The sequence below is a fragment of the Pan paniscus genome, chromosome 11 (assembly GCF_029289425.2).
Source record: "Pan paniscus chromosome 11, NHGRI_mPanPan1-v2.0_pri, whole genome shotgun sequence".
Taxonomy (NCBI): Eukaryota; Metazoa; Chordata; class Mammalia; order Primates; family Hominidae; genus Pan; species Pan paniscus.
Window position 1 is genome coordinate 34,476,609 of NC_073260.2, and position 21,657 is coordinate 34,498,265.

Here is a 21,657-nt window from a genome sequence, read left to right on the forward strand (position 1 = left end):
GTGCTGACAATCTTATACTCTAGGTTGAACCTCCGGGGAAGGTGCCCTTGCTTGATGGCATGTTTACTGGGGGTTCTAGAGCCTCAATTACAGATTCTCTCTAGCTCACATGAAGTTAATGAAAATGAATGTGCTTCCCTACAAATTAGAGAGGCTTTGAGGAAAAATCAGATTAAATGCGCTCCTGCTTGAACTTATGTTTCTTAGAACACAGCTGGAAATTTTGTCACACAAACCTTTACTTTCAGTGACATTTCTTGACTGGTTTGTTACTGTAGTGAATCCGCTTTAACTATCTTTTCTTATCCCTGAGGTTTTACTTCCATTCTACATATGTTTGTGGAGTGCTGTGTCATTGTGGGTTCAGTGTAGTGGAGAGTAGGAAGATGGTGAGACACAGTAGCTTGTTGCACATCGCTTAATTTATTAGGGATCACTGATAAGTTAGTACACTAGAGAAGATTGTAGGTAGAGCTGAAAAGATGGAGGAATTATAAGGTTCAGATTTCTCTCTCTCTTTTTTTTTTTTTTTTAAGATGGAGTTTCACTCTTGTTACCCAGGCTGAAGTTCAATGGCATGATCTTGGCTCACTGCAACCTCTGCCTCCCGGGTTCAAGTGAGACTTGATGGTCTCACTTGATGGTTTCCTGGCTCCGCCTCCTGAGTAGCTGAGATTATAGGCACCCACTAGCATGCCCAGCTACTTTTTTGTATTTTTAGTGGAGATGGGGTTTTATCATGTTGACCAGGCTGGTCTCGAACTCCTGACCTCAGGTGATCACCTGCCTCAGCCTCCCAAAGTGCAGGGATTACAGGCATGAGCCACTGCGTCTGGCCAAGGCTCGGATTTCTAATAGAGATTTCTAATGGACATAGAGGCTGGAGGAAATGGGATGGCCAGGAAAACTGAGTCAGGTGCCAAAAACTTGTAGGGGGCCGGGTGCGGTGGCTCACGCCTGTAATCCCAGCACTTTGGGAGGCTGAGGCGGGTGGATCACGAGGTCAGGAGATCGAGACCATCCTGGCTAACACGGTGAAACCCCGTCTCTGCTAAAAATACAAAAAATTAGCCGGGCGTGTTGGCAGGCGTCTGTCTGTAGTCCCAGCTACTCAGGAGGCTGAGGCAGGAGAATGGCGTGAACCCGGGAGGCGGAGCTTGCAGTGAGCCGAGATCGCGCCACTGCACTCCAGCCTGGGCGACAGAGCCAGACTCCATCTAAATAAATAAATAGATAAATAAATAAAATAAATAAAATAAAATAAAAACTTGTAGGGAGGTGGCAGTGTGCTATGGAGAATAGGTGCAACCTCTGTGAGAATGTAGAGAAAATAGTATAAGTGAGTGGTGAGGACCCCCAAGAGGGGGTTTTATAGTAAAACAATGGTCAGAAGTGGCAACAGGATACCGTATAATGCTCTCACCTCTACCAATGCACTGGGTACTGGAGAGCGCTCCAGTTTGCTCTGGAAAGGCCCTTTCTGTGGACAAAGAATACAGAAAAGAGATTCCTTTAATAAACCACCCACTCTATGTCCCACCCTTGATGAATACGTCACTGTGAAATTGCCAGAATTAATCATGGTAATACCTACTGTACACTTACTTTGTTCCAGGAACTGGATAAATGTTTTACATACATTATCAGTTCTATTTTTTGGAGAAGATACAGGGGCTCAGAGTCCCTAGGGTTCCAGAGCTGGTGAGTAGCAGAGTCAGGATTCAAACCCAGCTTTCTCTGACTCTAAAATCTCCTTTCTTCCTGCTGAAACAATGAACTCAAGACAACAAAGGAGTTAAGGATTTGGGGAGTTTTCTGCATGGTAGAATAGACCCAAAGGAAAAGAAAGAAAGACAGTGACTAAGATTTGGGTTTGTCTGCCCCACCAAATGCTTTGAGCGCTTTCATAAATATAAATCCTTCAGGTTGGGAGAAGGTTGAACATCTGAAGACACTGATTCTTCAGAGATGTAATCCAAACAAAGTGATCTTTGGTGATACGGTCACTAAACCATTTATCCCAAAATCCTCTTGGAAAACCGTCCTATAACAGCAGGGAACATTATCCAGCCAAGTTTTTCTGCAAATAAAGGATTGCTGATAGAGGCTTGCCTGCTTGTGTTTCTGTAGCTCAGGGTGTTTATGAATTCACTAATCCCTTCCCTTCAGATCCCTTTTATTCTGGTGTTATGATTGTGGCTGAAAAAAATTGATTTTTTTTCTGTGACATAGAATGTTGAAAGGTTGATTTCTTTTCTAGAGGAAAGATTCTTTTTTTCTATGTGCTACATACCCCCGACCAGGGAAAAGGCAAATAGTGGTATTGTTTGCTGAAGTCTTCCTTTGAAGGTTGCTTGGTGTTTGCTTAGTGGAAATCAGCAGGGGAAGAGAGGCTATCTCTAACATTTTGTTAGAGTTTCTTCGTAGTTCTACAGTGATGAAACAAGGACTTGGGGTACAGGACAGATCTGCTTTCAGAAATCCTGGCTCTTGGCTCTTGTGAGGTTTAGAAGCCCTGAGACCATTTAGCTGGTGGCAACGGGAATGTTGAGGGTGATAAATAGGATCTTTGGTTGTCCAAGTATCAGTGACATGATATAGATGGAGTTAAACCTTTAGGATCTCCTTATTTATTTGTTTGTTTATTTTTGAGACAGGGTCTTGCACTGTAGCCCAGGTTGGAGTATGGTGGCGTGATCATAACTCACTGCAGCCTCAAACTCCTGGGCTCAAGCGATCCTGCTGCCTCAGCCTCCCAAGGTGTTAGGATTACAGGCATGAGCCACCACACCTGGTCAGGATCTCCTGTAAAATTATATTGTTGACAACATGAAGAATTATGCTTCTCAAAAGCTAGTTATAGATTTGTACAATATTCATAGATTTCTTGTTTCAGTTTTTACAAATTCATAGCCCTTATTTTGAAAATTAGCTATTAGCAATAATTTTGTCTAGGAAATTGGATGTGTATTCAAGTGAAAGAAGGAAGTACAGTTACCTATTATCTTATTGTAACTAACAATCAAGTAAGTATGATGCATTTGGTACTTTAAAAACTGCACCCAAGTTACAGATTATTGGAATTAATAAAATTCACTGGATCTATATATTTTTAAACGGACAGTGTGATAGCAGAACCTCTTATAGAATGATAGAATTCCTCTGGAATGATTGGATAACTTCATTTCATCCTTGACTTTTACCTTGGAGGATTTCTTACCCCTTTTGGCTTCTCAAATTTGACTATTAAAATGTTGCCTTTAAAAATAGGAACACAGTTTCAGGGGGGAGTACCAGCCCATGACCCTTCTGCAAGGCCCCCTAACTCAAGGTAGTTTCCCTGGAACTGTGGTTTATGGAATGTTTCAGGAGTGTGAGGAGGTATAATTTAAGGCTGTCCTAGCAAGGATACCCTTAAGGATAGAGGGCCCAGTAGCATCTGGAGGCCAGAAAAGTTAAACTGAGGCAGTCAGATTAGCTTCAGGCTCAATTAAGCTGATGGGTCAGCCTGGGAGAAATTGCAGGATGACTCTCAATATCCCCTCCCACCCCCATAGCAGCCACGATCTGTCTGTCTTTAATCATGGGTGCAGTGAACCTGTTCTTTCCAGGTGTCTTGGCCTTCAGTAACCTTGTTAGGCTTGTCCCTGAACGTAGCTACCGATCCAAAGACACATGATCAGAGAGGCGATTAGAGAACAGACCTTTTCCAAAGCAAGCATGTTCTGTTGGGCTTAGAAGTTTCATGTCCTAATATTATAGGACCCTGTGCATCTCTCTGGAGATGAGGCACATGAGTCATATCTGTGATTCTTGCTTTTGCGTCAACATCTCATGAATAGGCAATCAGAGCTTTGGCACCAATGTATTTTCAGTTCATATCTGATGTAGTTAAATCCACCTCCTGCTTTGTAGTTTACTGGCAAGCTGTTTTTGATATAAGACATCTAGAACACTGTAAATATATAACATTTTTATTTGTCTATTATACTTCAATTATGAAAAAGACATCTAGAAGCAACCTCATCAAGAGAGATACTGAGGCCGGGCATGGTAGCTCACACTTGCAATCCCATTACTTTGGGAGGCTGAGGCAGGTAGATCACTTGAGGTCAGGAGTTTGAAACCAGCCTGGCCAACATGTTGAAACCCTGTCTCTATTAAAAATACAAAAAAGTTAGCTGGGCTTGGTGGTGGGCACCTGTAATCCCAGCTACTCCGGAGGCTGAGGCAGGAGAATCACTTGAACCTGGGAGGCAGAGGTTGCAGTGAGCTGAGATCACACCACTGCACTCCAACCTGGGCACCAGAGTGAGATTACATCTAAAAAATAAAATAAAATAATAAAAAAGAGAGATATTGATAGCTGTTGTTGGAAATTTCAACTTCCATCTCACTTCTGGTAACTTTTTGGAAGTTTGTTGAACAAAGTGGAATACACGCACATACACACACACACATACTCTCTTGTTTGTTTAAGGTTTAATGAAATAGCTGTCATATAATCACTGTTTTTGAAAGAGGAGAATTATTGCTATCTGTACATTTTGGGTATGTGAACTATTTGGATAGAACTCTGAGAAATGTATTCAGAACAACAAACAAAATCATAGGAGAAATAGCTAAGTGGGAAGGGGCATATAAGAGTTGTTGAAAAAGTTATTTCTTGAGAAACCAGCTCTAATGCTAGGCAAGTCACTTGCTTTGGGGGAGGCCTCAGCTTCTCTGTCTATAAGATTGCAGCAGGGGTGTAGTGGGAATGAGTCTTCAACATTCCAAGAGATTTTATCTACTAATACGACAGTCAAATGGAGCATGACTTTGTGGAAGCCTCTCCTCTTCCACCTGGAGGGGCCAATTTCTCTGTCCCAGTGAGATGTGACACTTGTATGATCCCTGCTTGGAGACTTCCCTCTTCTGGAACCTGCCCTGGCTCAGGCATGAGGGCTGACTGTCACCCTTAGATAGGAGCCCAGCACTAAAGCTCATGTGTTGGCAGTGTTCTTGCGGGAAGGAAAAAGACCAGCCAGCCCATTTGTTACTGCACAAGCAAACAGCTTCTGGTAGCTGTACAGATACATGCACTTTCTTTCCTCACTGTGTTTCCATAGACAGATTTAGTGCTGTAGAAGAGTAGAGGGCAGTCACGGGAAGGAGTTCCTGTTTTTCTTTTGGCTATGCCAAATGGGGAAAAATCCTCCTATCTTGTCTTTTTAGTGTCATCCTCTCTCCCCCTTTCTTCTTCTTTATAATTCTCATCTCTCATCTCTCCTGGAAATGTGCATGTCAAGTTCAAAAGGGCACAATGTTTTGGTGAGGAAGAGGTGGGAGAACACGTGCCAGGTGCTAACTAGGGTCATCGTTTCCCCCTTCACAGCCAGCTTCCTGTGAACGTGTATGTGTGTGTGTGTGTGTGTGTGTGTGTGTGTGTGTGTATTTCTTTTGCCAGCATCACTGAATCTGTCTGCTGTCTGGTATTCCAGGTTTTGGTTTAGGGAAAAGTAAAAGTAATTTTATAATCCCAGCTGTCATTTAAGCCACCCCTTTGTGGGTAGCATACGGTCCACTCTCTCAGTTCATTGTCCTAAAGATGCTTCATCAGAAAGGAATAACTTCCACCCCGTTACTCTCTGTCCCCTTACTCTGCTTTATTTTTCTTCGTCAATCCTACCACCACCACCCACTGTTTGAACAACCCACTATTATTTGGCTGTTTCCCATCCCTGGTAGAATAGGAGCCCCATGAATGAAGGAACTTTGCTTCTGTTGTTCACCACTGAATCTCTAAGGTCTGGAACACACCTGGCATGTGATAGGCACTCGATAAATATTTGTTGTGGCTCATGGGGGCCTTGCAGAGTTAAGGCTGCAGTTGTTTGTGGAATTTATAAGTGGTAATGAATATTTATCTACTATTCCTCTTCCAAGGCGATCACACAATAATCAGGCTTTACACTATCCAGTTCTTAGGTCTTCCAAGTTATGACTTGTGAGGTATGTTAATTATGATAATAGAAGGCAGTTTATTTGGTTCAGATTTATTGATGTGTAATTTACCACAGTAAGACTTCCCCTTTACAAAAGTATGATGAGTTTTGACAAATGGATACACATGTGTATCTACCACTGCCATGCTCCTTTTCAGTCTGTCGTCCCCTCCACCCATGACCACTGGTCACCACTGCAGTGATTTCTGTCCCCTTCATTTCACCTTTTCCAGAATGTCATATAAATGGAATCATGCAGTATGTAGTTTTTTGTGTCTGGCTTATTTTTCTTAGCATTAGGCTTTTGGGATTCATCCAGGTTGTCGCATGTAACAGTAGCTTGTTCCTTTTTATGGCTGAGTAAGTGTCCCAGTTTTATTTATATATTTATTTATGAGGAGGTGTCTCACTCTGTCACTCAGGCTGGAGTGCGGTAGCGCGATCTCGGCTCACTGCAACCTCCGCCTCCCAGGTTCAAGCAATTCTCCTGCCTCCCGAGTAGCTGGGATTACAGGCACCCACCGCCACGCCCAACTAATGTTTATATTTTTAGTAGAGATGGGGTTTCACCATGTTGGCCAGGCTGATCTCAAACTCTTGACCTCAGGTGATCCGCCCGCCTCTGGCTCCCAAAGTGCTAGGATTACAGGCATGAGCCACTGTGCCCGGCCCCAGTTTTATTTATTCACCAGTTGATGGTCTTTTTGACAACTAATTGTTTCCAGTTTTTGGCTATTCTGTATAAGGCTTCTATAAATATTCACAAATACCTAGGATGGGATGACTGGGTCATATAACAGTACTGTATAACCTTAGCAGAAACTGTCAAACTATTTTCCAAAGTGGCTCTTCCATTTTACAATTCCACAGTGTATTGAGTCCCAGTGTCTCCATACACATGCTAGCACTTTTAATATTTAATTTAGTGGGTATGTAATGATATCTCATTGTCGTTTTAATTTGCATTTCTCTGCAGCTAATGATGAGTGTTTCTGCTTATTTGGGAAGGTTTTAATTTAGCAGTCTGTTGTATTCTGCAGATATTAATAACTTCAAAATATCAGTGGCATTTGCAGTTAAAATTTCCTTAAAAAATTGGCCAAAGGTTTCCAGCAGTCACTTCTGCCATGCCCAAACTGTATGAAACAAGGCTGAGGTGTGGAGATTGTCACATTTCGGTAAGGAGTGATCCACCTGGGTGACTGATGAGACCCAGAGAGAGTACGCCTCGGGCTTGAGGGTGAGGACGGGCGGGAAGTCAACTGCATGGCCCTGCTGGCCTTGGGAGGCTGCCCAGTCCTTAGCTAAAGCTGGCGGTTATGGGAAACAGACTTAGATTCTATTACGTTTTTCAGGATGTCCCAGGAGTCACCTGGGAAGCTCAGCAGTCCTTTGTGACTTTCAAGCATATGGTAGAAGCTGCTGAACACAGAGCTCCCTCCCTGGGGATAATTTGCCCGAATCATTTAATCAGGCTTGAGAAATGAGTTACCACAGGTCCGGGAGTGCTGCCACCCTTGAATTCTGACACCCTATTTCTCCTATCCGTCTCTTAATTAATTAAGCAGACATCCCCAAGTGCTTACGACAAGCCAGGACCCTTTTGCATACTAAGGAAAACAGGGATGAAGGAAACAGAAATGGTCTCTGCTCTGACTCAGAAGGTAGAAATCCTCTTTCCCAGCCAAGTCTTCCTAGGGAGCACGTAGGAAGGGCTCTGAACCCACGTGCCAGTTGCGGGGGAGGATATCAGGAAAGGACATGGAAGAAGTGGAGACCTAAGTTTGAGACCTAGGCATTAGCCAGGCTAGCAGTGCTTGAAAAAGTGTCTTAGGACAAGAGAACTCACCAGTGAAGTCCCAGTGGTAGGAGAGCGTGCAGCATATTCTGAGCCTGTATACACATCTCCAGGGCATTGCTTAGCAGGTGGGGAGTGGCAAGAGAGTAGGCTGGAGTCACAGAAGGGAGGCCAGGTAGACCTTGGTGAGCACTGGACTCTATGTTCAGGTGCTGAGGAGCTGGCAAAAGGTTTTAAGTGGGGGAGAGGCATGTTCAGATATTTGGTCTAGCTGAGTAACTTTGGGTGCTCTGTGACAAATGGTTGGGAGACCAGTGAGGTGGCAGTTGCGGTCATCTAGGAGCAGGATCAGAGTGGCCTATTGACCGGGATGACTGTGAAGTGGGATCCTTTCCAGCCAGTAACTGGAAATGTGTATGAGGGCAGAAGTGAGTGTACTGCGTTTGAAACATTGAGAAATCTAGTACATAGTACTGTCTCTTTTATATCTTTTTTTTTTTTTTTTGATTTTGGTTTGTTTGTTCACTAACTTGGAAAACTGATGTGGAAATGTCCCTTTGGCTTCAGTTACCTGAGCAGAAGGGGCCGGGCATTGCCAAACTCTCCTCTTAGGACAGAATTGCTCCCAGTATTGACCATTGTGTTCTGAGTTGGGGGAGCAAATTGTGCAGGAGGCCAGGTCAGTGCCAAGGTGGGCGGGAGGAATTGGAGCAGGAAGCTTGCCTAAGTGTGCCCAGCAAAACCACGGTAGAACTTTCTACTATGGCTCTATGCTACTTCTTAGCAACCTTCTCCGTGTGCTTCCTGGAGAGTCCCTGGAGTCAGAACCTTTTTTTTGAGACCCAGACACTTTACTTCCAAGAAAATGCTGTCCAAGAAAACTCATCCTTCCCTTCTTCTCATGAACGTTGTGTAGAGGTGTGTCTTCTCTTCCTTTGAGCTTTTCCACTCAGGGTTTAGGGGAGGTGATATTCTATATTTGGGTTTGGCTCTGGGTACTGCAACACTAGGCTATTAAGATTTCATCCTTACTGCTTTGCCCCTCCTATCTTTCCAGAAACCCACAATGGATTTGCTAGAAATAATGGAACGTCCTGTTTGGACAGGATATAACCATTTCTCAGCTAGAGGATATTGTTGGAATGAAGAAAGATAAATGGGGAGAAGGGAACTCACATTGCTTTGGCACTTAAATTAAGCCATGTACTGTGTTGGGAAATTATTTATATTATCTCGTTGAATCCACAGTAGAACACAGTTGAACACCATACAAGGTAAGTATTGTCATCCTTATTTTACCATGAGGAAATTGATGCTTAGAGAGCATAAAGCCTTGGCCAGGGGCACATAGTTGGGAAGCCGGGGCTAATTCATGCCTGGGCTCTTTCTGATAGTTTTCCTTTTTTAATTGTCCCCTCCTCAGTGTTACCTTGGGGATCTCAAGAGATTCATGTAGCTTCTAAATCAACGAAGTGATTCCTGGAGAGCAGCTTCTGTATGAGAAAAATCTAGCTAATTATTTATTTCAGTGTCTCTGGAATGCAAGCTCTGTCCTGAGCCACTTAGAAAACAATTTGGGATGACAAGCATGTGTCTCACAATGCTGCTCTGGTTGCCAGTGCTGTGCTGCCAGTTGTCATCTTTGAACAAACTGATGCAGTGCTGGTTTAACTCTTCCTCTTTTTGGAGTAAGAAACTTTGGAGGCCTGTGTCCTTCTAGAAGTTTGCTGAGCAAATGGTAAGGAAAAGAAATAGGTCCTAAGGCTTGACTATTTCAGAGAATTTCTTGATTTATTGGACTGTCAATGAATGAATTGGAATACATAGTGGTAGGCCGTCTTTTCTTCTCAGACACTGCAATTTCCTCCAATCTCTTGACTTTTCTAGAAGTTTTAATCCAAGTCCTTGTTGGGTGGTAGATAAAAGGGTATTGTTCTACTAGAGACTGACCTTGGCATGGAGATCTCATTTGGACTCACAGATTTCTAGTCTAGCGCTTGGTTTTGTATCCATACCTTGCTACTGCATTCTTAGTTCCTTCTGCTCCTTGTTCTTCATGCCCAGTGTCCCACCCTACCCTTGCCCCTACTCCTCTAGAGGCCACAGTGATTCATTGAGCCATTTCATAAGCACAGCTAGGAGAGTTCATGGCTACCAAGTGCCAGCAGGGCCGAATTTTCACCTGTGTGTCCTCCCTTCTTCCATTTTTCATCTTCTGCCCCCTCCCCAGCTTTAACTTTAGTATAACTACTTGGGACTATTCCAGCATTAAATAAGGGTAACTGCTGGATGGGTGGTTGGGATACACAGAATGTAGTATCCCTTGTTCACGAGAAGACCTTCTTGCCCTAGCATGGCAAACAGTCCTCCAAGGAGGCACCTGTGACACCCAACGGAGTAGGGGGGCGGTGTGTTCAGGTGCAGGTGGAACAAGGCCAGAAGTGTGCATATGTGCTGACCGTGGGAGCTTGTTTGTCGGTTTCACAGTTGATGCCCTGAGCCTGCCATAGCAGACTTGTTTCTCCATGGGATGCTGTTTTCTTTCCAGAGACACAGCGCTAGGGTTGTCCTCATTACCTGAGAGCCAGGTGTCGGTGGCATTTTCTTGGTGTTTACTCACACTCATCTAAGGCACGTTGTGGTTTTCCAGATTAGGAAACTGCTTTATTGATGGTGCTTTTTTTTTTTTTTGAGACAGAGTCTCGCTCTGTCGCCATGCTGGAGTGTAGTGGCACAATCTTGGCTCACTGCATCTCCGCCTGCCGGGTTCAGCGATTCTCCTGCCTCAGCCTCCAAGTAGCTGGGACTACAGGTGCCTGCCACCATGCCCAGCTAATTTTTGTATTTTTAGTAGAGACGGGGTTTCACCGTATTGGCTAGGATGGTCTCGATCTCTTGACCTCGTGATCCACCTGCCTCGGCCTCCCAAAGTGCTGGGATTATAGGCTTGAGCCACCACGCCTGGCCGATGGTGCTTTTTATCATTTGAAGGACTCTGTTGTGTAACCCACTGAAAATTAGTCTGTAAGGAAGTTCAGGGAATAGTATAAGTCACTCCAGGCTTGAGGCAAAATTTACAAATGCTGCGGACTTTGTATGTAAGGGGAGGCATTTTCTTAGAGAAGAGAGGTAGGTCTCTGGGATTCCAATATGCCATTTCCATCCTCAGTGTTTTTGGCCACCTGAGAGAGGTCTATTTTCAGAAATGCATTCTTCATTCCCAGATGATAACATCCATAGAACTAAAATGATTAGGACCATAACACCTAGCTCCTAGCCTGCTGTCGGAACACCTCCCGAGTCCCTCTTTGTGGGTGAACCCAGAGGCTGGGAGCTGGTGACTCATGATCCATTGAGAAGCAGTCATGATGCAGAGCTGTGTGTTGGAGGTCTCAGCTGAGAGGGCTGGATTAGCAGTCCTCATTGGTGTCTGGCTTTGCAGCAATAACTGACGGCTGTTTCCCCTCCTGCTTTATCTTTCAGTTAATGACCAGCCACGGCGTCCCTGCTGTGAGCTCTGGCCGCTGCCTTCCAGGGCTCCCAAGCCACACGCTGTGGGTGCTGGCTGAGGGAACATGGCTTGTTGGCCTCAGCTGAGGTTGCTGCTGTGGAAGAACCTCACTTTCAGAAGAAGACAAACAGTAAGCTTGGGTTTTTTAGCAGCGGGGGGTTCTCTCATTTTTTCTTTGTGGTTTTGAGTTGGGGATTGGAGGAGGGAGGGAGGGAGGGAAGCTGTGTTGGTTTTCACACAGGGATTGATGGAATCTGGCTCTTATGGACACAGGACTGTGTGGTCCGGATATGGCGTGTGGCTTATCATAGAGGGCAGATTTGCAGCCAGGTAGAAATAGTAGCTTTGGTTTGTGCTACTGCCCAGGCATGAGTTCTGATCCCTAGGACCTGGCTCCGAATTGCCCCTGAACACCCCACTTTTTCCTTTTGCTGCAGCCCTGGGAGCCACCTGGCTCTCCAAAAGCCCCTAATGGGCCCCTGTATTTCTGGAAGCTGTGGGTGAAGTGAGTTAATGGCCCCACTCTTAGAGATCAATACTGGGTATCTTGGTGTCTATCTGGATTCTTTCCTTCAGGCCTGGAGGAATATAATAACTGAGACTTGTTTTATTTCTGCGGAGGGTTCTAAGCCATTCACTTCCCAGATGGGCCAATAATGCTTTGAGTAATCTGGAGATCATCTTTAATGCGCAGGTGAATGGAACTCTTCCACAGAGGGATGTGAGGGCTGTAGAGCAGAGTGAACTCCCTGAAACTCAGACGTCAGCTCTTTGTCTCTCTATCTCTGAACACCCTTCCTTAGAGATCCCATCTCTAGGATGCATTTCTCTGTAGTTAGTTTCTAAGTCTCTTGTTCCTGTTCTGCCTTTATTTTTTTTTCCTGGATTCTAAGCCAGTATCCCCACTTGGCTGTCTTAATGTAGCTTAACATGTCTGTAATCAAAATGATCATCTTTCTGAGATTCAAAGGGCTATAAGGGACTTTGGAGAGAATTTCATTCAGTTTTCCTCAAACTAGAATAATGCTTGCACTGTCTGTAAAAGAACAAAAGTGTCAAAGCACCCTTTTGTTCACTAAATTTCCTTTTTTATTATAGTGTTACTTAAATATTAGGAAGTAAAAGTAGGTATAAACTTCTTATAGGCTGTTATTATACAACTATATGACCCATACATATTTACAAATTAAGTGCAGCCAAAATTGCAAAATCAATACCATTCAAATTAATACCTTAAATGTGGTGAGGCAGCTGTTGTTCAACTGAAACCAAATTATAAGTTGCATGGCAGTAAATGCTGTCATGCTGATCGTTTTGAGTTTGGCCAGTCTATATTATCATGTGCTAATGATTGAATTCTCCACCCATTTTTCTACTTGTATGACCTTAATTTGATGGCACCTGTTCCATCCTCATGAGTTTGCTACAATTATACTGGTGCCAACACAATCATAAACACAAATATAAACTTGGGCTTTGAAATCTTGTGCCAGAACTTGGCTTTAAAGTAAGCATTTAAAAAATCCATATGTGTTTATTAGACTTTGTTTAGATGACTGTTGAAATGAAAACAAAGTGTTTAAAATCCTCTTAGAGAACTTAAATATAATCCCTCAGCAATATGTATACAGATCTTCCTTTGAGAAAAACTGATTGTGTTCAGCCTCTCATGTTACAAATGGGGAACCTGAATTCTGAGGTCTCTAGTGAGAGAACAGGGACTAGAATCTGTGGATCCTATCTGTTTTAATAATAATTGTAAAGTATAATAGATAATATTATATTAATAAAATAAAAGCAAACACTTAGAATGAGCTTCCATGTGTGAGGCACTAACTGATTAGGCATTATTAACTAGATTTATTCCTTTTAAGGCCCCGCGATGTACTGTTATTTCCACATGTTGTAGCTGGGGAACGTGCTACTCAGAGAGGTTAAGTAACTTGTCTGAGGTCCACACCACTAACAAGGAACACAGGTAGGGTTCAAATCCAGATAATCTGACTTTGGAGCTGGCACTCTAACTCAATGTGCCAAATCGCTTTTCAGTGGTGTCATTATTTTGCCTGTTCTCCATCTGAGAATATTGAAGTTTCTGACTCCTTCCTTGCCTTTCTCCCTGCCTCCCGTGGTTATCCCCAGGTCTTGGTGTTCCAGTCCTCTATGTCCGTCCTTACTCTTATTCCTTTGCTACAGTGTGATCCAGGGCTCCTGCCCCTTCTTATCCTGGTAGAGGGGGCCCACTTGCTGGGAAATTGTCTCTGCCATGGTTTATCCATGTTGTGTGTCCATTAGTGAGTAGTGGGAAGAATCATATCATGTTGGCAATGAAAGGGGGGCTATGGCTCTGGGGTAGTCTAGTCTGAACCTCTTATTTTACGGATGAGAAAGCTGAGGTACAAAGCAGGGAAGGGATTTCTCGAGGTCACCCAGCCAGCAACTGAGCTGCAACCAGAAGCTGAGATCCCCAGGACTAGGGCCGAGCCTCATTCTGTCCCATCACAGTGACTTTTCTTCCCTCCTCCAAATTATTTTTATTTTTTATTTTTTTGCAGCTGCTTAGCAGCTTGAAGTTAGAAGAAAGGGCAGGGAAAAGGTTTTCCGTGCTTAGCCAGGGAAGGAATCCTGCAACAGGATGTGGGGGGTTGGGTCATTCAAATTGGGCCAGACTCCACTGGTCTTGTTGCTTCTTGCTTGGTATTGCAGATGGGTTTAAAAGTGTTAGGATTAGAGAGATAGGCAGGTTTAGCCAAAGGCAGTTTGTAGCCTTGTGGAAGAGTTCTTGTTAAAGAAGGAAGTGGGATGCAACACCCTGACACAAAGGGGCTTAAGTTGTTATACCACTGCCTGCTAACCTGTTTTCCTTAACTCTCTTCCTGATTTCTAAAGGAAGTATATTTTGCTGAATCAGAAAGAAAAGTGATTTATTTCAGGTTGCTGATGCTTAGATTGTTAGAGTTGGAAAGATCTGGCTTGCATCTTGTACAACTGACAGAACTGGGGCTCAGGGGGGCACAGGTGCCCAGAGTTGGTCAGTCAAGAAAGTAGCACCAGAACCAGTCTCCTGGTGGCCCTACAGTTGCAGACCCTTTTTTGCTTTGCTCTCTGTGTATACTAAAGCTTCTATGTCTCTGAATCTCAAGTTCTGACTGGTAGCTACTTTCCAATCCACCTGGCTTAGATTTCTAGATTATATTGTTTAGACGTCAGAACCTCTTAAGGGTTTTGGGGCCACTTGTTAGCTCACGTAGTGAGAACCAGCCCTGCCCATTAGGTAGGGGAAGAAGTTAGCAGTCCATGATAGCTGTTGCCTGCAGTGTATGGACGTTCATTGCGCAGTTCCTGTCTCTTGAGATCCTGGAGTGTACACGCTTGGCCTCAGAGCCCAGCACAGAGCCTGGCCCTTGGGACATGCTTAGTAAGTATTTACTGAATGAGTGGGAAATGTCTTAAGGCCCATTAGTTTGCAGGTCTTGAGGAGGCTCCCTTGCACTAGGAAGGATAGAAAGCATACATAAAGCCTGTGTGCTGCCGCCAGGAAGACTAGAAACGCTATGTTCAGCCTGGAGCTGAATGGTACACCCCAGAGCAACCCTGTTGAAAGGCAGTGCTTGCCTTTTCATTCTGTGTCCTGGTTTGCTAGTAACTCCTGGGTCCCCTGCCTCTCCTGTGCCCCCATTGTGCAGACTGAGGGGGGACCATCCGCCAGGGTTAGTTTTCCGCTGTTTCTGTTAGGCAAAGAATAAATTGAATTGAGTTGTGAAAGTTGGGTGCAAAGCTCAGTTTGGGTCCAAAGTAACAGTTAACTTGTGTGGGTGGCAGGTATTCAGTACAAACAGGGCTGGGGACAGGAAGGGGAAGAGAACTTCAGAGCTTTCACGATCCTCATCTGGTTTTAGGCTGATCCAGAGGCCAAGGTCCCCATGGAACAAACTGGAAAAGTGAGGGTGGCCATATGGCCTCTTTTCTTTTGCCTTTATTATTAATTTTCTCAAATAGATCTGACTAGTCATGTGGCTGGGAAAATAGTTAATTGTGATTTTTTTTTTTTTTTTTTAAACTGAGTCTCACTCTATTGCCCAGGCTGGAGTGCAGTGGTATGATCTCAGCTCGCCGCAACCTCTGCCTCCCGGATTCAAGTAATTGTCATGCCTCAGCCTCCCGGGTAGCTGGGATTATGGGCACAGCACCACGCCTGGCTAATTTTTGTATTTTTAGTAGAGACATGGTTTTAGCATGTTGGCCAGGCTGGTCTTGAACTCCTGACCTCAAGTGATCACCCACCTCAGCCTCCCAATCTGCTGGGATTACAGGCATGAGCCACTGCACCCAGCCAGAGTACCGCTATTTGGGCATTCTTTAATGAAAAAGAATGAACTATCCAAAAATTAAAACTCCTCATTTATGAGCTTTTAGAGAATTTTACAGAGTAGATGGAAACTCTCTGCATCCTTTCCCCACTTCTAGTTTCACCTGACACATTTCTTCCCTGTCCTTACTCCTGGGCCGGCAGCAGTGGTCATGATTCCAATCCCAGCTTGGCCATCATCTGCCTCAGTGGCCTAGGAAAACTCCTTTCTCCAGAGCTTTAGTTTTCTCTTCTACGGAATGAAGAAAGTTAAAACAAATAGACATTTATTGTTTCATTTGGATAAATATCTATTAAGCATCTATTACTTGTGGGATGGTTAGCTGGGTATATAGTGGTGAAGCAGCTGGGCATGAGTACTGCTTTCGTAGAGCTTACAGTTCAGTGAGGCCAGGAGATGTGAAACATATCATCACACAAATAAAAATATAACTATCAACTGTGTTGAGGATTATGAAGGAAAAAATCCGGCAAACTATGGTTCTGGTGTTAGATACTAGCAGGCGTGGGTAGGGATTTCATTTAGATTGACAGGTCGTGACATTAAAGCTGAGAGCCCTGAAGTTCAAGCAATGGTTAGCCAGGCAAAGATCAGAGGCCTAGAGATAGGGATATCCATTCCAGGCAGAGAGACTGGGGGTGCCTGTCCCCTAGGTCAGGGAACAGAAGAAAGCCAGTGGCACTGGTGGAGTGAATAAGACTGGCGGGGGATGAGTTGGTAGTAGACATGACCAGATCATTCAGGGCCAATTCTCCTGGGGAAGGAGAATTTAATTTAATATTTATTTATTTATTTATTTTTCGAGACGGAGTCTAGCTCTGCCACCCAGGCTGGAGTGCAGTGGAGCAATCTCAGCTCACTGCAACCTTTGCCTCCTGGTTTCAAGCGATTCTCCTGCCTCAGCCTCCTAGTAGCTGGGATTACAGACGCCCACCACCATGCCCAGCTAATTTTTGTATTTTTATAGAGATGGGGTTTCACCATATTGGCCAGGCTGGTCTGAAACTCCTGACCTTGTGATCCGCCTACCTCGGCTTCCCAAAGTGCTGGGATTACAGGCGTGACCCACAGTGCCCCCTGAGAATTTAATTTTATTTTATGTGCAAGAGGATTCCCTGAGGTAGTCAGGCCACATTGTCTGGTGACTCTTGGGATAGAGGGAACTTGAATGACAATGGCCCAAGAAAGCAATTGTAATCATTACATATACATGGACCATTTTATGCTGTTTTCTTCTTTCATTTAACATTATTTAGTGTGCGTGTTCACATATTTCTAAATCATCTTCTGATTTAGAATAATGATTTCTGATGTGTAGGCTGTGTTTTATAGTTTTGAAAGTAATACTTTGATATCCATTACTTTCTTGATTCTCACAGCAATTCTGAGGTGTATGCGTTGCAATTTCTGTTTCACAGATGAAGAGAGTATTGTTAATAAGTTAATGGCCGGGCATGGTGGCTCGCACCTGTAATTCCAGCACTTTGGGAGACCGAGGTGGGCGGATCACTTGAGGCCAGGAATTTGAGCCCAGCCTGGTCAATGTGGTGACACCCATCTCTACTAAAAATACAAAAATTAGCCAGGCGTGGTAGCACTTGCCTGTAATCCCAGCTATTTGGGAGGGTGAGTTAGGAGAATTCGCTTGAACCTGGCAGGTGGAAGTTGCAGTGAGCCAAGATTGCACCACTGTACTGCCTGGGTGACAGAGCGAGACTCTGTCTCAAAAAAAAAAAAGTTGCTAAGAGGAGGGCTGGGATCTTTTGGCTTCAAATCTACTGTGGGATGATGCCTTTGACATTCCTGATAGCTGTGCAGTAATCCATTAACACAGTTTTTATAAGTTCAAACCCTGTTGCCAACATTTAGATTCTTCCATGTGTGCTGTTACAAATAAATTACTATAAAGATTCTATACATTTAATCTTTTATTATTTTTGTATTATTTCTGTAGGCCAAAATCTGAGGAACAGGATTACTAGGTTGAAGGGAAATGGCCCTTGAAGTGTCTGATCAGATGTCTTTCCAGAGGATCCAACCAATTTAAATAGCCACCATCAATGCATGAGACTTTGTAGTTCAGGGAAGGCAGGCCTGGTTTTAAAAATCATTTCCCCTCTCTAGCATTTTTCTGATGTGATCCTTAAGATTTCACTTTAGTTTTCCCAGGTCTCATTGGCATGTATGCTGTTAGGGATGGGTCTAAAATTAATTTTTCTTCACATTCATATCATGTCATCCCAGTGATTATTTAATAAATAATCACTATTGATTAAATAGTGATTCCTTTTCTAGTTATTTTTGGGACATTTATTAAAACCTGGATATGGTGGCTCATGCCTGTATTCCCAGCACTTTGGGAGGCTGAGGTGGGGGGATTGCTTGAGACTAGGAGTTCAAGACCAGCCTGGGCAGCATAGCAAGACTCCATCTCTATAAAAATAAGGAAATTAGTCAGGCATGGTGGTACTTGCCTGGAGTCCCAGCTACTTGGAAGGCTGAGGTAGGAGAATTGCTTGAGTCCGGGTGGTCAAGGCTGCAGTGAGCTATGACCATACTAATGTACTCCAGCCTGGGCAACAGAGTGAAACTCTGTCTGGAAAAAAAAAAAAAAAAAAAAAAAGATGCGTAGGGAGCAATTTTGGAGTTATTCATTTGGTCATTTGATATGTAGTTTTAGTTTTGGTGCTGATAGAGCCCAGAATGTACCCTCAATTTGATGAACATTCTGATATATGGGGGAGCTCATTGTCCCCCACTTACCTTTTTGCCTCTCAGAATATCTTTTGATATTTTTATCTGTTTTTTTCCCATTGAATGTTATTACCTTATCAAGCTCAAAAAAGTACCCTATCGCTATTTTAAGTTCAGTTGTGTTAAATCTATAAATTAGCTTGGGAAATTTGGATATTAAATGAACTCATGAAGAAGCAGAGTTTAGCTCTCCTTAATTCTCATCTTCCTTTATTTATCCTACTACAGTTCTGTGGTTTTCTTTTATATAAGAAGCACATATTTGGCTAAGTTAATGCCTAGGTTTTTTGTTTATGTGTCCATTCTCACTGTGAATAGTATTCTCTTTTCCCCACATTATATTAATTTAACTGGTTTTCAGAGGCTAATAGCAATGCTATTATTTAGGAGAATTTACCTTGGTTCTGATTAACTTACCCATACTTGCAAATCATTTGCAGCTTTTTAGTCAACTTTGTGAGTTCTCTTAGATTTATGACCATGCCGGAAACAGAAAGGATATTTTCATCTTTTCCTTTCTGATGTTTATTCTTCTTGTTTCCTTTTTCATCCCCCATTATATTCTCAAGAATCTCTCAATACTAAGAAATAGCGACTTCATTTTTCAGCGCGGAGTGCATTATTTTGGCTACCATGATTCAGAAGCCTCTTGCCTAAGGCCCAATTTTATTCTGCTAGTTTTCTCTGTTCTTTGTACATGGCCCTTGCGCTGCCCTAACCTTGAATTAATGTGGCTAAATTCTCAAGAATTTAAGAGCACCGTGACTGTGTCCTCAGGCTAGGGAGGGAAATGGGTTCACAGAGTGACTGGATTGTGGTCTATGAACTTCGGCAGCCAGCAGCAAAAGTCAGGCATGAATATTCAAGTGGACAGTGAACATCTGTAGTGTGGGAGATGTTGGCATAACTATGGATGATGATTCAAGAGTGGTTTGATGCATGTTGAATAACATGATGATAAGTACTAGACTCTGTGCTAAGCCTTCTATGTGAAATACATTTAATTCTCATAATAACTCTAGAGCAGTGGTTCTCAACTGGGGCCAGTTATCCCCCTACCCCACCCCACCCTCACCCTTCCACCAGGGACATAACATCTGGAGATATTTTTGGTTGTCACAATCCTGGGAATGTATGTGCTGATATTTAGAGGTTGAGGTCAGGGATGCTGCTAAACTTCGTAGAATTCATAAGAGAGTCTCTCACAACAACTATCTGGCCCCAAATGTCAGTAGGGTCACTATCAAGAAAATCTGCTCTAGCAGTGCCTGCTCATATTATCCCCATGTTGAAATAACAAGATGGGAAGTGCAAAGTGGTGCTTTGGTACTCTTGGAGCAGCTTTGACTTTGGTGAGAAATGCCTTTTAAAAACAATGTTTCTTCCCATCTTCCCACCCCATGGGGAAGTGTGGGGTTGGGTGGGTAGGCACCAAAGCAAGATTTAGAAGAGTTTTCTGTAGGAATTTATAATGGTAAAGGATCAACTTCATTTCCAAGCTATTTATGAGGGTTTATGTTTAGGAAAAGTGCTAAGCTTAGAGAAGGAGGAGAAATCTGATTTTATTAATGAGTGTAGCCATAATGGCATATCCTGGCAGAAGTCAAGTTTGGTTTCTAGAGGGAGGCTATTATGAAAAGAAATACCTGGAACATTCCCCTGGGTTTGGAAGGTGAGTTCTAGGTTCAATGATGGGAAGAATTTTAGAGGTCCAAGATAAAAGGGCAAAGATTAAATTTTGTCTCTCATGAGTTCTCTGGCTCAGGTGGTGTGAACTTTGCAGACAGTCTCTTTAATTCACTCATACATGCTAGTGTCCCAGCTCAGCAAGGGCTTTGAGAGAGCAGGTGTCTGTATGCTCTGGTAAGTGAAGGCAAAGTGCATCAGGAGGTTGGGGTCCATAACGGCGAAGAGAAGGAGCCCTTCAGTCAGAGTGGCTTTGAATCTTGGCTCTGCCATTTGCCAATCTTGGACCATTGGGCAGTGTATTAACTCTTTGAATCTCAGCTTCCTCTTCTGTAAAATGTGTATAACAAGAGTACTAGTTGGATTGTTTGATGATTAAATGAGTTAATGTATATAAAGCACTCACAACCCTGGTGCATAGTAAGACCTTTCATTATTATTATCATCATCAATTTTTTTTAACCTCTTTTCCTGATCTGCTTACACTCACCAGCTTCAGCTGCTCCAAATGGCTTGTAAGATTTTTTGTTTGCCCTTTGCTGTCAGTTGCCATGGGGAAGATCCATTCATTTTTTTCAGTCAACCAACATATTTTGAGCATCTGCTGCCCTACAGGATCCTAGATATGGGGGCTGCAGAGATGTCCAGGAACATAAGCCTTGATTCATTGGGTCAGATCAGTGCTCAGCAGGGCTGGCAAGTGCTAGGTTTCTTTTAAGTGGCATATCTTAAAAGGTATATGTCCTAAACATAGCTTTGCGATGGCAGCATGATGGGTACAAAAGCACACACTTAAGTGTCAGTAGATCTGGGTTCAAACATTGGTGCAGTTTCTTATGGCTCGTAACTTGTTCAAACCTCAGTTTCTTCACTTCTAAAACGGTAATGATACAACCTACCTCACAGGGTTATTATGAATTAAATACTGGAGATGAGATACACAAAACGTTCTGAGTACACTGTAGCTGCCCAATATTGGCTGTAAGTATTATAAATCTACAAGCTGTGAATTAATCTTACCTCTGTGGATCCTGTTGATATTTCTAGACCATGCCACCTAGTGGGGCCATTTCCTACCTGAGTCACCCGTGGTGTCAAATAGAATGTCATGTGGCCTCCTGAGTTGGGTAGAATTGGCTGCTCATCTCAACCCCGCTACTGACTATCTCTGTGATTTACCCTTCCTCCAGCCTTAGCCTTGCTACATATAAAATCAAGACAATAATGTTTCCTATCTCACAGGGTTGTCCTGAGGATTAAATTAAGTAATTAATATAAAATGTGCCTTGCACATATTGGGCCCTAAATAAACAGTAGCTACTATTTATCCTTAAAGTACAAATGGTAGTTTCAGAGCTTCAAGGCTGATGGCTATTTATCTTACTCATACTCTTTGTTTAGCTTCATTTTTTCCCCCTAATTTCATTAGTATTTTCTTTTCTTTTTTTTTTTTTTTGAGGTGAAGTCTCACTCTGTTGCCCAGGCTGGAGTGCAATGGAGTGATCTTGGCTCACTCCAACTTCTGTCTCCTGGGTTCACGCCATTCTCCTG

General features: G+C 43.3%; 1 protein-coding gene across 1 annotated transcript in view; it reads left to right on the plus strand.

Moving 5' to 3' along the window:
- The window catches only part of ABCA1 (ATP binding cassette subfamily A member 1), a 147,353-nt gene that overhangs the window by 13,245 nt on the left and 112,451 nt on the right, over positions 1–21,657 (plus strand). Inside the window, exon 2 of the mRNA XM_003809239.4 lies at positions 11,269–11,426. Coding sequence (XP_003809287.2) covers positions 11,361–11,426 — 66 coding nt within the window. The 5' untranslated portion in view covers positions 11,269–11,360. The remainder of the gene's footprint in view (positions 1–11,268; positions 11,427–21,657) is intronic.